The sequence below is a fragment of the Metopolophium dirhodum genome, chromosome 4 (genome assembly GCF_019925205.1).
Source record: "Metopolophium dirhodum isolate CAU chromosome 4, ASM1992520v1, whole genome shotgun sequence".
Taxonomy (NCBI): Eukaryota; Metazoa; Arthropoda; class Insecta; order Hemiptera; family Aphididae; genus Metopolophium; species Metopolophium dirhodum.
The window spans coordinates 39,929,411-39,946,813 of record NC_083563.1 but is presented as its reverse complement, the minus strand read 5'-3'; the positions used below and the strand labels follow the sequence as shown (position 1 = coordinate 39,946,813).

General features: G+C 28.8%; 1 protein-coding gene across 5 annotated transcripts in view; it reads right to left on the bottom strand.

Moving 5' to 3' along the window:
- LOC132943737 (small conductance calcium-activated potassium channel protein-like) overlaps positions 1-17,403 on the bottom strand; it is a 260,695-nt gene that overhangs the window by 119,504 nt on the left and 123,788 nt on the right. For all 5 annotated transcript variants that reach the window (XM_061012815.1, XM_061012817.1, XM_061012814.1 and 2 more), the window contains one exon: positions 8,845-9,695. In XM_061012815.1, coding sequence (XP_060868798.1) covers positions 8,845-9,695 — 851 coding nt within the window. The remainder of the gene's footprint in view (positions 1-8,844; positions 9,696-17,403) is intronic.

Sequence of the window (17,403 nt, the reverse complement as noted above, 5' to 3'; positions counted from 1 at the left end):
TGGTCTATCAATTTATTATTATTGGGTTATATTGTAATAAGTAAAACAGTTTTATAAACACCTATTTGATTTTTTTCATTTAAAATGTGGATCGGTGAAATGAAAACAATAATCTCGAAATGATTGACAATATAATAAATAATTAGACTACGTGGTAGTGTGACCTTTATTGATCACAAAAGTTAATAAATTTGTAGTGACATCTAGTGGTGGGTTGCGATGTTTCTATAAAAGTTCCCCGAACAACAATATTCTCCGTGTAGATAGCGGTTTATGTACCTTAAATAATTTGGAAATAAAATATAAATACCGACATTTATTATTAGTTGTTATTATTCGTAATTTAGTTGATTATAATTATTTGTCTATAACCCAATATACAATTATTTTATCAGTAAGTTATTTCTATTCTGTTTCACTTTAGATTAATTTTACTTTTCGGTGTTAAGTTTATGCCATTTAAACTTCGGTGGTTTATTCAAAATTGCATTTTCAGCTATAGTAATATTGGTAATGAAATAAATGTAATGAAATATACATATTTTCTGTTTCCTTATTTTATTCAAGATTTCTATTTCACAAATTTTTAAAGGTCATAATAAATTGAGCTTAAATATATATAATTTGCTGCATACATTTCAAATAGCTGAAATATAATGAAACGTATTTAATATCAAGAGTTATAAACTTTTAAAAATGGTATTATTATATTATGATAAACTTTATTTACAATCCACTTCAATCGTTCTAAATGTGTTATTCATTAATCTAATTTATGGAGATTTAAATAAATTAGAAGAATTTCTAAACATCTAAATATTATATATTACGATTCTCCAGTGCATTCCTGTATAGTTTATGGTATATAGGAATTATTATATTATTAATATAATGACAGGTTAAAATACATAGCATGTGAACTTTTGGACAACATTTGTCAATATTTCATAGTTTTGGGCCTATGAAAATGTATTATACTGAAATTTATATGGGTATTTTGTATCACTTCTTATTTATCTCATGATCCAAAGTCTAAAATCCAAAGTTGATTTCAGAACTCCAAACTGATATATTCTACAAAACAATAAAGTATAAAGTATTGAAGATTACTCTTCTATACTTCAATATTGAGCATAGTATTATAATATCTTGTAAGTTGTAGGTGATATAATAGTATAATAGTAGTAACCAAAGCTGGGCACTAACTAGTTAGAAAGTTAAAGTTAAGTTAGAAAGTTACTTTTTAAGTAACTTTCTAACTTAACTAGTTAGTTTTAATTCATATTAACTTTGTAACTGAACTAGTTGAATTTAATGTGTAAAATAGTCTAATCTAATTCATTAGAAAAAAAACTAACTAATTATTATTATTATTATTTTTTTTTTCAGTCCAAAATTCCAAAAGCTGTTCCTTAATCATGACATTATGGCTATATGCCTATATAGATTATTGGCTCATATATTATATTATTAATTATTAGTATTTATAATAATGCACACACAGAAACTACGGCTTTTCCACGTAGTCTGTAGAATGTTGATATCTAGTATCTAAGTATAGATATAAATAGTATCTATACGGATGGCTTAACCAATTAGTGTAAACACGATGCTGAATTTTCCTGGTAGTGTTATCGGTGGTTTACGCCTACCCGTTTATCCATATGATTTTTTAATCTATAAAAACAAACTAACTTCTAACTAAGTTAGAAATTCAGACAGTTTCAGAAACTAACTTATATTCTAACTTAGTTTTTTTATTAAAGTAACTTAACTTCAACTAGTTGAAAAAATGACTAACTTGCCCAGCTTTGGACTAGTAACTAGTATTAGTATTATTTTTAAATGTGTTTTTTCTAGTGCATCAATGTACCTATATTGCCTACTTATTACTCCGTGCAACAGAAATGTTTGGAGGTATTTTTGGTAGTGTGTACTGCTCTGATGTATACATTAGGTGTCATATGGGTCACTGTAGTGGATATTGTATTAAATTTGAACTCAATGATAAAAAACCATTGTATACAAAAACGATACTGAGCAAAGATAGGTCTGTCAGCCTATAATATAGTTTTAATATTACTACCTTATTACTATAAGTATATTTTATGATATTATTAATGCTTTATTACTAATTTATTTTATTATTAGTAAAACTGTAGGTTGCATTAATTTTTGCCAAAAACAATTCTTTTGATATAAGTACTTTAAAAGTTTTAAGTACCCGCAAATAGTCGTTTTTAAATTATTACAAAAAAATTACTAAAATCGTTATTTTCCATTTAAATATATAATTTCGTCCAAGTTTGAATACCTATTAAAAAAAAACTGTGTGCCTATATAACTTTTGGATTTTTTGGTTACAGTATGAAATACTTACAACCAGGGTATACATTTTCAATCCTTAGCTATAAAAACTGAACTTTTAAAAAAAAAAATATATAACTACAAAATAAATTGCAAATTTTCATGATTTTGATGAATTTTGTTAACATTTTAACTTTAAAATATAACGCGTATGTAAATATGTGAGTGATACAGTCACTTATATTTAATTAAAATATTATAATTATAGTTGTGAGATAAGTGATCACACAAAATGCTTTAGGAAAACAGTTTTCTGCTTAATATAATAATAATATCTCTTTCGAAATTATGATACACCACCAGTCAAAAATTGTTTGTTTTGTAAGATTTCAAAACGCTGTGTATTGCTCGAGATACGAAAAATTATCAGCTAAATCAACAAGTGTTTTAAACACGATAATTTATAGGAAAATATGCTTCCATTATGTTTAAATAAAATTAATATTAATAACAAAAACCAGTTAAATCATATTCTATTTTATATACTCATTGAGAAATTGTATCCATCTTAATGGGGGGGGGGGGGGGGGGTCAATTGACACATTGTTAATATAATGTATTTATCCTTACCAGGAAGATTACATAGACATGTTATAAAGGTGCCATGGATTTTAACAAATTATTCATAAAAAAAATTATGTAGATAATAGATCAGTGGTTCCTAGATTACCAAAAATTTTACGGAACTCAATTAAAATTATAAGATCACACTCTCGTACATTTTTTCAATATGTTACATGATATCTGTAGGGGTTTTTACACCACCTATAGGTAAATAAGTTATTAAGGAAATCTAAAAATTATCCATTTAAAGTATCGACTGATATTATACGGATTTCTCATTTGCTCAGATTCAAAAATAAATTATATTATATTATAATAATATATTTATATTAGATTACTATTTCCTCTAATGTATTGTAGGTTTAGGTATTATTAAACAAGATCCATTATGTTGTGTTGCATGTATTACCTAGGTATAATACTTAATTATAATTTATTATACACAATTATAATATTCTTAACTTATTAAATACGTTTTAATCAAATATCTATATTAGTATAATATAATGTACAATGCAATTACCCCCTTAGTAATAATATATAGACACTGAGCGATAAACTACAAACTGCGGACCGGCGATTGTTATGGTAAAATGGAATTCACTAGTCCCCAACTCTACCGTAAAACCATTACCATGGCTCATTCATAGTCAATCACCAACTGGGTAATTTGTATTTGTATCTGATGACAACTCGTTAGATATGTATAGTGATGTATCAATCTCGATTGCATTATGATTACAAATCTGTGTCAAGAATCCTTAAAAAAGCCATATTATTTATTTTTGAAGTGATACGTTTAAAATAAAAAAAATTGTTATGAAATGTAATTGCAATGTGATAAGGTTTTCGAAATAAAAAACAAGACTTCGAGTATTACGCATGTCACGAAATATATGTGATACCTACCGGTGATAACTTAATAATAATTATCATAATAGATATTATTAATGTATTTTTTGAATAAAATCAATCTTTAGTTTTTACTGACAGGATGTATATCATGGTCCTTACATTCTTTACATTCCTAACCCAAGTCAGTACCAGATGTACTCGGATGAAAAATTCATATCATATTTACATATATTTTTTTTTTTTTAAATAAAAATAAAAATCATTTCAAACTTATCTTATAGTGTTCTTTACAAGAAACATTGTTTAGGAATTACCTTCATAAGATATCTATTTACTCATATTAAAATACAAGTTATGCGAATCAGGTATTTTTACTGTTTATTAAGATTACAGTTGCATATTATTTTCTTATAAAAATCAAAAGAAGTAACAACAACTAAAAATGTCTTACTACAGGCTTTATAACATAGCTTACAAATATTGTTATTTTGTAGCCTAACCAATAAAATAGTTACAATGATGGTACAATGTTAGGAAAGAAACACAGTATGCATCCTTGGGGAAAAACAGTAAGTACTATAATATGTAGAACGTAGATATTTTTCTACTGCATACATTTCTAGAAAATGGATTTCCCTATTTATGTACCACGTATTTTGCTAGAAGTAGGTAATCCTAGCTGAAATGTTTTTTTTTTATATATTATGATGCGTTATGTCACTTATATAATTTGAAAAACTGGATGACTTGGTATTTTTAATAATAAAATTTCAATAAAACCATTATTGTAGAATTAATATTTAAAAAAAATGTCTATTTAAATTTAAATTACATTTTTAAATGTACACAATTATTTAAAATATGCAGAAATTATAAATTTTATTATGTAAATAATACGGTTTTATAAATTTGATTTCGTTTGAGTGAAAAAGATACATTTTATATTTAGTACTCTGATATGGTCACCTACCATTTTAAATTCGTACGAACAGTGAAAGTAAATTTACTGAACTTTCGTTACAAATTATCAATTTGAAATTATTAGGTAGGTATACTAGCTCTATTTCAAAAATTCTAATGCATGTCAATAATATTACACTATATTTTAAATTCCTATTTCTAAGCTTATTAATTTTATACATGTGTTTGAAATATTACATGGCACACCGAAATGCATAAGACAATCTGTTGGTTCGTCTCAACAATGTTTACAATTAATGTTAATTACGAATAATTGTTATTCACATTCATAAAGTTTCGCTTTCCACGAGGGAATTTACATCCAATCTATCTAAGTGTGTACAATTTGTCAATGTGCATACTTAATATAGCCGTAGTACAACAGACAGATACATATGTACTTCATAACAAATAATAACTTCAACAAAAATATTGTTTATAACCAACAACATTTGTTTTCAAAAAATAAATTCAGATAATGTGATGTCTTTGAGCGAAAAACCAACCCTTGAAATTCTAATATACCTAATCATAGATACAACGTTAAATCGAACATTGCTAATGTTCGCTAATGGTATAGTTTGAACTGAAATACTAGTCGTAAACCTTATTAAATGGGTCAAAAGTTCAATGTAAAGTGACCTTAAAAATGCTGTCAATCCCCAAATCCCCATGTCAATTAAAAATTATGGATGTGTCCTCCAATGGAAATGTTGAATTATAAACACGTTTAATACAATACCAACGTCAACTGCGTCCTATCATTGGATCCATAATTTAAATGTAATACATTTCTAGGAATAATAAATACATTAGGTATATTACACCTTCACTTAAAAGCCAACATTTATCATATATATATGTACGATTTTATTATTAAACTATTGATTTTAATTTATTAGGTATGTACTTATTTTATTACCAATAATTCGTTTGCCATAAAATTTCAACTGTACAGCCAAAGTGGCAATATACTCAATACTAATTTAATTATGGTCATAGTACATAAAATATACGATACTAACCTACCTTATTATATTGATATATATATATATATATATATAAATATTATATATTATTATGGAAACTATAATATTATTAGGTGTAATAACAAATTAAATCCAGGTCATGACTATTTGATAGTTAATATTGAACGAAAATCACATAATTGATTAATTTATTACAGATATAATATAATTATTATTTCTATAGAAACATATCGTGGTATCTATATCATAATTTAAAATTTTCCAGAGAATTAAATAAAGCGAATTCATGTTTGATGTATATATAGTATACGAGATTTTACTTTTTATAAATATTACATTTCATCTCTTGTCACTTTTTTGTTATTTAATAAAGCTAAACAAAATTTAATATATTATTTAATAAAGTTTCATTTTTTTTTTTTTTTTTTTTTTTAATAATGAATTCATAATTTACATAATATTATAGTAAGTTATAACATGGTTTATGCTTAACTATTATTTTACTAAAGTTTAAAAGTTATTTCTCTTTATTGTTGATGAATTGCTTGGACTTGTTTAATCGTTCATTTTAATGTACAATAAATTCCTAAACAGCACAAACAGCACCGAAGATATTCTTGTTTGGATCCCAAATATACATTTCAGTGGTATATGAAAAGCATAGAAAGTCTTCCTAAAAGATTATGGTTTGCAATTTTGGTTAGTTTAGGCCATGATAAGTAAATGAAACATGTTTTAATTGGTAGATTTACGATTTCTGTTTAATATTCATGTTTTAAATGGGCTGAAATGCTGTTCTATATAATATGATGGAATATATTAGGTATCAAGTTCACATTTTCTGTACAGTGTCAAACATCCCTATTAAATCTACCACGGGTGTCCCAATGAAGTTCTTTCCCAGTTATGGATGATTGAATATGAATTACCACATTTTTAAATTAAAAAACCCTCGTATAATGTTTGATTCTGTTCTTTTATAATACCTATGTCCTATACATATAGAATTGTATTAAACCAAAACAGATGACAATCGTTCCTCATTATATATAAATTTAAATATATTTTACATTTTACCATCAGTCAGTCAATCTAAATAAATAATTATATAGAATAATAGTCAAATACTTTATTATTATTTTTTTTTTGTATTTTTCACATCCTGCCTTCCATCCCTCCATCATTAAATTTATTTTCAATGGATTATCATATATACTATATATAATTTTAATAACTATTTTAAAATAGTTCATAATAATAAATATTTTAGATATTAAATCAAGTCATATAGCCATCATACAATATAGGACCTATCAAAATATATATTTTTTAATATTTAAATGAAGATTATATACATAGAGTTATTTTGTGACACTTAAAATAAAATTGTATACTATAATGACAGAAAAATTAAAATATATTTGTAGATAAATGAATAAATAAATGCTAAAAATAAACAAAGTATAATTATATTTTATAAACCAAATAAATTATTATTAAATATTTAATTTTTTGATGAGACTATTTATTATTTAATAAAGTCTCACTATGAAAGCACTTTGTCGTTTTCATTTATTTATCATTACCTAGATACTTAAAAAAACATGGCGTATCTCACTTTAAACCCATTATTATAAACTTAAGAGAATTTTTTTTTCTTAAGAACTTGGCATACATTTGAAAGTATAGTTATTTAACTCAGAAACACTTAAATTGTATCATACTTTTCATTTTTATTATTATTGTTACTCATGCAGAAGAAAGAAATACTTTTTCTATAGGCTCTGCTATGATTTTACTTTAGCTAGGTAGTATAAAAAAAAATATATTATTTCTATTCCGCCGGTCGGCAATTTGATAATTCATTATTTGAGTATCATAGCTAACAATATGGAATTCTATACACACAAGGTATACATTTAAGTATGGAATTTCAATTATGTTTTTCTCAAAAACCAAATATACTTTGCGTTTTATAGTCATATTCGTATTAATAATCATTTATATAATTACTCTACATAGATACGTATACAGAAACAAATTGAGTTAAAGAACGATTATTTTAACATAATGCATCTTAATAAGTTTGAATAATTAATAATGATTATAATTTTAAATTAGCCTAATTTTATATTGGGGTTTGTTTTCGTTTTTAATAATTAACAGTTTTTTACATACCTATGTATGAAATCATATGAATTCTTTAGGTATATCCTAAAATAGTAGATACCTACCTAAATTGTGAAAATTCTTTTATTTTTGTATTGGATTCATTTAGTATGCTATCAACGTAGCTATGAATTATTAAATGGCGTTTGATGAGGTCGGTGGTTGTATTCAGACGAAGGAGAAAAGGCGACTATAGGTAGCAAATGTTCGTAAGCTAATCATTTTGAAATCAATAATGGTTGTAAATGCAACGAAACCCAATTGTTTGTAAATTATTAATCGTAATAAATATGGTACGTATACTACTAGGACCATGCTATAGTACTTGGACTATTTTAAAATAAACAGTGTTGTAAAAACCTAGAGTTATGAACTTAAAGCGATTAAAACGTTTACTTAGTTGTCGCATTCTACTATATCGGGTATTAAGGCAGGGGTAAAGCGTCGTCATCACAGCTTTCATCAACAAATTCGACCGAATATACACTAAATAAAAAAAGAGAGAGAAAAAGAGTAAAAAAAAAAGCGTTTTGACGGGAGTTGGGGAGAGGCGGCCAGTGACGTAGTGAGTGATGTTTTTACAACGGGCATGGCAAAACGTTTAGTACCTAAACCCACAGGGTTCGGACAAGTGCACCCGTTTAGACCTTTTATATTATTAATGTTCACCACGCCACTGGCGGTGGTGGTGATGGTGGGGAGTAATGCAAATGTATAATAATATACCACTGATGTGTGTCTATAAGTGGTGTGGTATAAATAAAAATTAGGTACAGGTATATAAGGTTTTGTGGCGATATAATGCGGTTACTTAATAGTATAATGTGCGTGACGACGCGTGTCGTTGCCGAGTAAAGAAAAAAAATTGAAAAAATGGGAGGGAAAAAAGTAATGACAACAGCTCCTAACGCGTTTTATCGTATTACTGTTATTATCCAACCTGTCGGAATTGTCTGATCGCGCCATTTATCCGCAGGGAGTCGGCCGCGATCATGGCTATATTGTCGGCCGGGTCGCGGAGCTGTCGCAGCGACGAGCTGGGCTGATGGTGAATGTTGTGGCAACAGTGGCCAGAGCACATTGACGCGTTGCCGGTGGCCTCGGGCTGCGAGCTCTGCCTGATGATCCGTGAGCTGGGCGACGTGGTGAGCAGGACGGGCGGCGGCGGTGACAGTCCGTATGCGGATCCGACGCCGCCGCCGCCGATCGAGCCGCAACCGCCGACGCCGTAACCGTACCCGTAACCGACCGCCGAGCAACCGGCGGCGCCGGCCATTCCGCCGACACCGCTGCCGCCCGCCCCGCCGACGCCGCCGCCTACCGAGCCGCAACCACCACGGACGCTCTCGCGGGACACCGACCGTGAAATGCAGTGGCTTTTGCGTCGCAGGCACTGGCACCGGGACACCGCCAAGTACCGGCAGTGCAGCTCGATGTCAGGCACCGACCTCGCCGCCGCGCCGCCGTCGTTGGGCGGCCCGCTGTCGTCGCTACTGCCGAGCGTCGGCGTGGCGTTCCGCAGGTCACGGTAGTGGTGCGGGATCAGCGACGTGGTGCAGTCCTGTCGGGTCAGCACGGGCTTCCCGGACGATGTGGAAGTGCCGGAAGCTGCGGCTGTGGCGGCCGAGGAAGAGGTCGCGGCCGCCACCGACGAGGACCGGACGACCGGCGGCGGGCTCTTGACCAGCAGCGATGCGGTCTCCTCGCTGCTCCCGTAACTGCAGTTCGGCGCCGTCTCGGAGGACATGGTCCGTCCACGCTTCTCGCTGCTCTCCACCCACGTCTGATCACCTGAAATCATTACCGTCGTGGCGATCGTTAGACAACGTGTGTACAGTGAAAGTGATAATAAAGTGATATTTAATAATGTATCGTAACACTTGGTATGTTTCGCAAACATTTCACGCCTTATCCACCACCCCCCCCCCCCCCCCCCCCCACGGACACGATATTATCATTGTTATTATTGTGCACTTGGTACCCCCCAACGGTTATTATAGGTTGTATCATTCAACGTTGTTTATTGCGATAAGCAGAGAGAAAAAAGCATAACGTGCAGCGACAACACAGCAATAGAGCAGAAGCAGCGTGAAACAACCAGCAGAGCTTCAAACCGAAAAGATCGTTTTTTGGTTGACTGTTAATTGTTTTCATTTTATATTATTGTTTTCGGAATAAAAAGTTGGCTAGTATAATATATTGTTCTTATATTTAATGGTTTTTTTAAAACCGGTTTAATTGTTATTTTATAAAAAAAAAAAAACAATATTAACTTGATATTTTTTTTATATATATATTATGTATACCTAGTAAACAAAGTATTAAAATTAATTCTGGTTGAGTATTTTATTTGTATGCTATAAAATAATAAATTATCGGTTCATTTTAAATTATACATTTCCCTAAAATTCTAGAAAGTGGTTTTAAAACGGTTTCCAGTTCTGAAAACAACAAATATGTACGAAAATCGACGTGACTAAATTATCACTATATTTTATAATATAATATTATGAAATCGAGGGCTCGTAAGATCGTGTACAAATATTGAAAAAAAATAGGTTAAATAACTCAAATAAATCTAATTTAATTTTAAAGATTTTTAAAGCCAGTATATAAAATACAAATAATTGCAGTACGTAACATAAGATAGACATCAAGAACTCAATTTAGGATCTTATTTTTTATTTTCATTTTTCAGTTTTTTTTTAAATTCAAGATTATCAGTTATTATTTAAATCACAAGATTCGGGGCGTCAGCATTAGAATTCAGGGTGACTTTAGCAGGACACTTAGTACCCCTTTGATTTGCACCAATGTTTGTAGGTACCTATGTCTTACCTAAGTCTAAATATTCTAAATTTTTTTAAAATAAAGTAAGTTCAACTATAATTCAACACAAACTTTACTTATTCATAAATGTATATCTATTTAATTTGTTCAAGACAAATTTCTTCTAGATTTAATATCAAAAGGGTGTGCAAGTGGGTGTCACTCTCCTGTACAGTAGGTTACACGTGGGTCACTGTTATGGATGGTGTTAAATTTGAATTCAATGATATAATGTCATTGTATAAGAAAACGATTCTGAGCGAAGGCGGTCAGTCAGCGTATGATATTACTAAATATATTTGATGATATTATTGTAAATAAAGTAATTTATATATTACCTATTTATAATATTATTATTTTTATTCGTTGGTATAGTGATAAACTAAAATCCCATTTTTAGTGGTTTTATGTAATTTGTCGGTGGTTTTTCACGTGGCATTAAATAAATATTGAGAAAATCGAAAAATGACCTATCTAAAGTAGCATCTTGATCCAATTTGCTAAAAGATAAGATACTATAATATGTTGAAATCGAAGCACTCCTTCTTGTAGAAATTGTGTATACAGGATAAAAAAAAAAAAACACCATTGTAAAACCCGCTATATCCCTCGCTCCGCTCAGAATCTCAAAAAATGATTTTTTTAAAAGAATACTTAAAATTTTTAATGGTTTTTCAAACGATGTACAAGCTTACATAGATTAACGCAAAATAAATCGTATATTATATGAAAAGTGGGTAAAAAAAAAACATAAATGACAATATTGTATGTATAAAAAAGCCACTCATTAGACACTTAGCTTGGTTAAAGAAAACTAAATCAAAAGATTACGAAACCAGTTCCTTGTAAGTCTGAGACAAAAATTTGCTAGCGGGAGGAAGAAAGAATATGTCAGTAATTTACGATTAAATTATGGTGGGCTTCTAGAGACTATTATCTATTCTATAAAAAAAACTGCTTGTAAATACTCAAGAGGATTCGATATCGTAATTTTCTGTTTTTGTCTAACACACTCGTGACATAGTATTTTAGACGTGTTTTTTGCCAAACATTCCAATTGATCTATTGAAGCGATAAGAATTCTGAACACAGATTTGAATTTTTCGCCAAGTCTACTTGAAATCAATTTTCCCACATGTTTGATATGATCCCCCAATTTCCTAAAAATGTCATATTAAAAAAAAGTATTTAAAAATTGTCGTATTTTAATTTTTGGAGAAGTTAAAATCAACAAATCAAAAATATGGGAGAGTCGATTTCAATTAGACTTGACGACAAATTAAAATCTGTTTTTAGAATTCTTATCGCTTCATTAGATCGATTGGTGTGATTAGCAAAGAACCAGTCTAAAATCCTATGTTGCGTGTGTGTTAGTCAAAAACAAAAAATCACGGTATCGAATCCCCTTAATTAATCTCCTAAATCGGCCAATAACTTCTAACTTCTAACTTCTAACTCTAAAGTTAGCAAAATTGAATTTCATATATTTTTTAACCGTGGTGTTTTGAGACGGATTACTTATGCATAGAGACTGCATACGACTTAGCGCATTAGATAAATTTACAATTTCAAGAAATTTTGACTAGCATTGATAAAAATAATACCGTCGAGGCCCGGCTCTGCATGTAAACGCTTAGGCCAATCACGTGCCACGGTCGACCGTTTTAGACCACAATCCACCCCCGCTATCTTTCCATTACACCCTTACCAATGTTCGAGATAATAAACGCCACTTTTATTGCACTGCCAGCATTATTATAACAACTTTTATGTATAATAATAATGTATGGAAATAGCACCCTGGACCGGCTCAGACGATGATCGGTCCCTCCGCAATCGTGTTGCATATTATAATATAGGAATATTATGCACGGAGGTTGTTATCATTATTGTTATTACCGTAACTCTGTGCACGTTTACCACCGACGATGGTTCCGATCGGCCTCAAGCGATGGTATAAGAATTCGTTTTTATATTTTATACATTTCATATAACCAGGTAGGTATAACTCCTGACAATTTTATTTTCGCATCGTCCTATTATAATTTATAGTAGGTAGGTACCTATAATTTATTAATCCATTTGGAGATGGTACGCTTAATATAAATCACAGGGGCGCATGCAGAACAATAACATATGTTGGGGTATGTTTTTGAATAGAGGTATAAATGATTAGTACTTTTTTTTTTTGAAAATCAATCTTCTTATTATGACCATCTATTTTATAAATTAATTGAAACACTTTGGCGGTGTTTGGAACGTGTTTTACTTCTGTTTTAATATTATAAAATTAACGATAGTATAAATTATCATCCACCGACGTCATTGGATGTATAGCTATAGTTATATTACCTATTTAAATTATTCTTTATAACGTTGAGTCTTTCTTATAAACATTCTTTTTTTTTTTTATAAATTACTGAGCTCTCTGCTTGCAGAAGTTCTTTTTTATAATAACATGTAGAAATATAAATTCACGTAATATTTTTTTATATAAATAAACATGAAAACAGAGGGCATTCAACTCTGTATACTTTATTTTTCTGATACAAGGGTTACCTACTCAACGACATTTGAATGAAAACGACGACCGCACCGGAAAACCGGAAATATCGGTAGCTTTATCACGAGGGTGAAGCGGTCCAATTTAGTTCCGCCTAGATTCCATTCTCCAATTATATAACTGAAATATGGTATAGAGATGATAATATTATATAATACCTAACAGCGGTTGCCAACGAACTTTTCACTGAAGTACACTTTGGTGTCTAAGGTGAAATCTTAATACATATTATATTAATCCATTTCCCCGATTAAAGGTTCTAACGTTTAAGTTGATGTATAGACATTCGTAATATTGTTTTACATTTTGGCACCACTCAAATGTGAACACATTGCCTATAATTTTTATGTTAATCCGTTGTGAATAATTACAAATAATATATTTTGAACTGTGAAATGTTAGTTTTGATCAATAGTTTCCTAACAGTAAAAATGGTGTAACGATATGGAAAATTATTTATTTATTACATTTTATGCACGATTTAAAAATCCTGTAACTTTCAAACCCATTTTTAATCTTCTAATAAATTAATTTTTACGGTAATATTCTATAATAACTATTAGAACCATTACAACATTGTAATAATGATATTGTATTAATACATTATTTTTTGTTGGACATTGTTGATAAACTAAATAAAAAAATCTACATCACAATTGTTATATAGGCAGTAAATTACGTTTTAAAAATAAAATATAAAAATTTTAGTTTTATATAATTTAAATGAACAGTATTCATAAAAAATTTATAGCATTCATAATGTGAATGAAATATGAAATGATAAAATAACGAATTGTATGCAGAATAATAAAATAAAATTGTTCATTTTTAGTATTGAACACGCGAAAACAATTAAAATTTGTATAGCGTTTCTACATACCTACTTTCTGATATCCATTACAGTTTTATATCTTACATATTTAACATGTTGCGTGTAAATTAATTATAATAATAATAATAGCGTATTATGTAAAAATATAAATTTATTCTAAAACGGTGTTTAAAGAATAGTTTATTTTATTTTTATATTTTTTTAATTAGATAATAAACAAAATATGTTAATTTGCTACTATCTTATGTAACTAAGTGTATAATTTGTATTATGTTTGAAGAATTATTTTATTTTTTTTTGGAACAAAACTTAGAACTAAATTAGATACCAACTGCGAACCCACTTTAGATTTTCAGTTTAGTGTCCGTGTTATTCCATCATATAATACATGCTATAAGCAGTTTAACCACATTTAGAACTTACAATATTCACGTTTTAATGCTATACTATATGGGTTATATGGTTGCTATTGATCAAAAATACTAATCTCTGGAAAATATGCCATGCCACTGCTCACAAACACAATTAATTATCAAGTGTATTTGTTAAGAAAGAATAATCAAAAGATTTAACAATATGTCTCATGATATATTATATCTAACCTTTTTATTTGGCTAAAGTATATTATTTAATTAACAAATGTTTGTTTATTTAAAAAAATATATTTTTTTAGTCTTCACACTTCGTATAATATACCGTCAAATATTAATTCATTAATAGTTGTAGGTATATATTATAGTATATAGACTCGTATATTAACGATTATTGCTATTAAAGGTTTAATAATGAGTGTAAAAATCTATAAAATTTTATTTAAAATATTATGATGATAATTTATATTTTATTGCTAGATAAGATTAAACTGTCAGATGGATGATTTTTTTCAATTTAGTAGTTCACAATTGATGATATGAAAGTGTATTTTTTATTTGGTTCAAATATTATAAATGGTCAGACAACTTTGTTTTTGATTAGTATTAAATATTTTCAAACATTTGGCAAAAAAATAAAAATAAATGTTATAAACGCTTTCCGTGTTATTATAATTAACTGAGTTATTTGTTAAACGAAACTAATCAAAATGTTAATTTACGTACATTTGTTGTACTAACCTGTTCAATTACTGAATTCCAATAAAAAATCTTATCGAAAATGATAAAATGGATCATCTTTAAAAACTGTATTGTAACAATTAAATGTATCTTAAAGAAATATGCATATTACCTAGAATAAACACATCGAGTATTCATTTTGATGGAATACCTATATAAAATTGTAGCTTTTATATTTGATCTGAAACATAACACTTCAAGAACTTCTAGTTTACGATGCTCGGGTAAGAAAAACATTCTGTGGTACAACAGAGCGTGTCGTAATTTCTAAAAGAAATATATTATATTTGAGTTTTATTTATGGCACAAATTATAGGTACTTATAGGAGTTCCTATAATTTAATTTGAAACATTTTGAAACAACTTATGAAATTCTGTTTCCAATTGTATCATTAATAGGTATAGTATACAAACACGGGTAGGTAAATACCTAGAATTTATAATTTATTGACAATGGATTGTAACGCCAGTCTTGTGTCCATGATGGCTAAATTAGGTGCACGATTGTTCAAATAAAATTTAAATAATTAAAACGTGACGTTGGAATCGTGACGTGATACATTTTTCATAATGTTTCGTTATTTTGTAAACCAAAAGAAATATTAATAATCATCATCAAATTTACAAGAGAGACATTGCATAGGACTAATGAAACATTGTGACCATTCTACGATAATGTTTATTCAGACTTATCCTGTGGTTATACTTTGAATACTGTGTATAAAATAGACATCTGTACTGTGTAAATAAATGGCCACACAATCGATCATATCGAAAACTTTAATATATTTTCAAGAGTACCTTAATCCTTTTGAATGTAATCAATAGAAGGCCAAGGCAAACAGAAATTTACTTTTAAAACTTTTGATGAATAAGAGTTTCAGTCAATATAATATGAAAAAACTTCAGAGTATTTTTGATTAAACATAATATTAAACCAAGTCGATGAAGATATATTATTAGGAACGCGATATGAAAGATATAAAAAAGGAACATGAAAGTTTCGTAACACGGGTAAAGAATAAAGTATATTTTACCAACATACTTGTGTCTGCAAATCGAAAAGTATTCAATATAATATAAAAAAAAAAATAATAATAAAACATTTAAAAAAATATACTTTTTAACAGTTATGCAACTTTGATATTTTTTATATAAAATCATCTTATAATAATATACAATTACAAATGAATACAACAAATATAGTAAACTATTTTGAGTTTGTTTCATAGAAATGTGGCGTTAAGTTCTAGTTCGTTATCAATTTCGTATATTATCAAAATATAATCCGTGATTCATATCAAGATGAATAAGTAAAATTACAAGAAACATACGTACAAGGTACAAGGGACGCATATATTGTATTTAATTAACAGAGAAATACTATTGTATTTTATAATTAAACTTAAAATGGTATTCATTATACAGTGTAGGTATCAGATTGTATGTTCGATAAAAAAATTTGTTTATTTATTCTTCTAAATTATTATTATTTATAATATGCTTTCACCCGAAGATATAATTTTCAGAGTACCTACCTACAGATAAGTAGACGCACGCATATTTTTCATATTTAGTAAGATTTAATTTTATAAAAAATATGTATAAAAACTCAACTATTAACCAACTACTTATAAACACAAACTGATTTTTATTTTTACCAACTTACAGCTATCCATACATTTGTTGTCTCCGTCTTACACACGCACGACATGACAAATTGTCGTTCACTAGTTTCAATAGTGTGCTGTTAGTTTTGATACTTGAGTGAATTGACCTATTATAAAACTTTTAGGTGAGACAATTATCTGTGCTTAAGCGTTTCCGATTTTTTGAAATTTTCATTTTCGAGCAAGATATGGGTATGTGAAATATCAAAAATTAGAAATGGTCATAGCTCGCTTAAAAATTAAAATATCGAAAATATTCAACGCTTAAGCACAGATAATATTATCATCCAAAAAAAATTATAATAGGTCAAATCACTCTAATATCAAAACTAACAGCACACTATAGGTAGCATTCTCTTAAGACATAATATTATATTGTTTTAAATTATCTCAATAAAATCAATTTGGAATATTCATCAATAGAGTTATTTTTAATTCATGTGTAAGATACATTTGTTCTTAAAATCTAAATAATTGTAATGTAAAAAAAAAT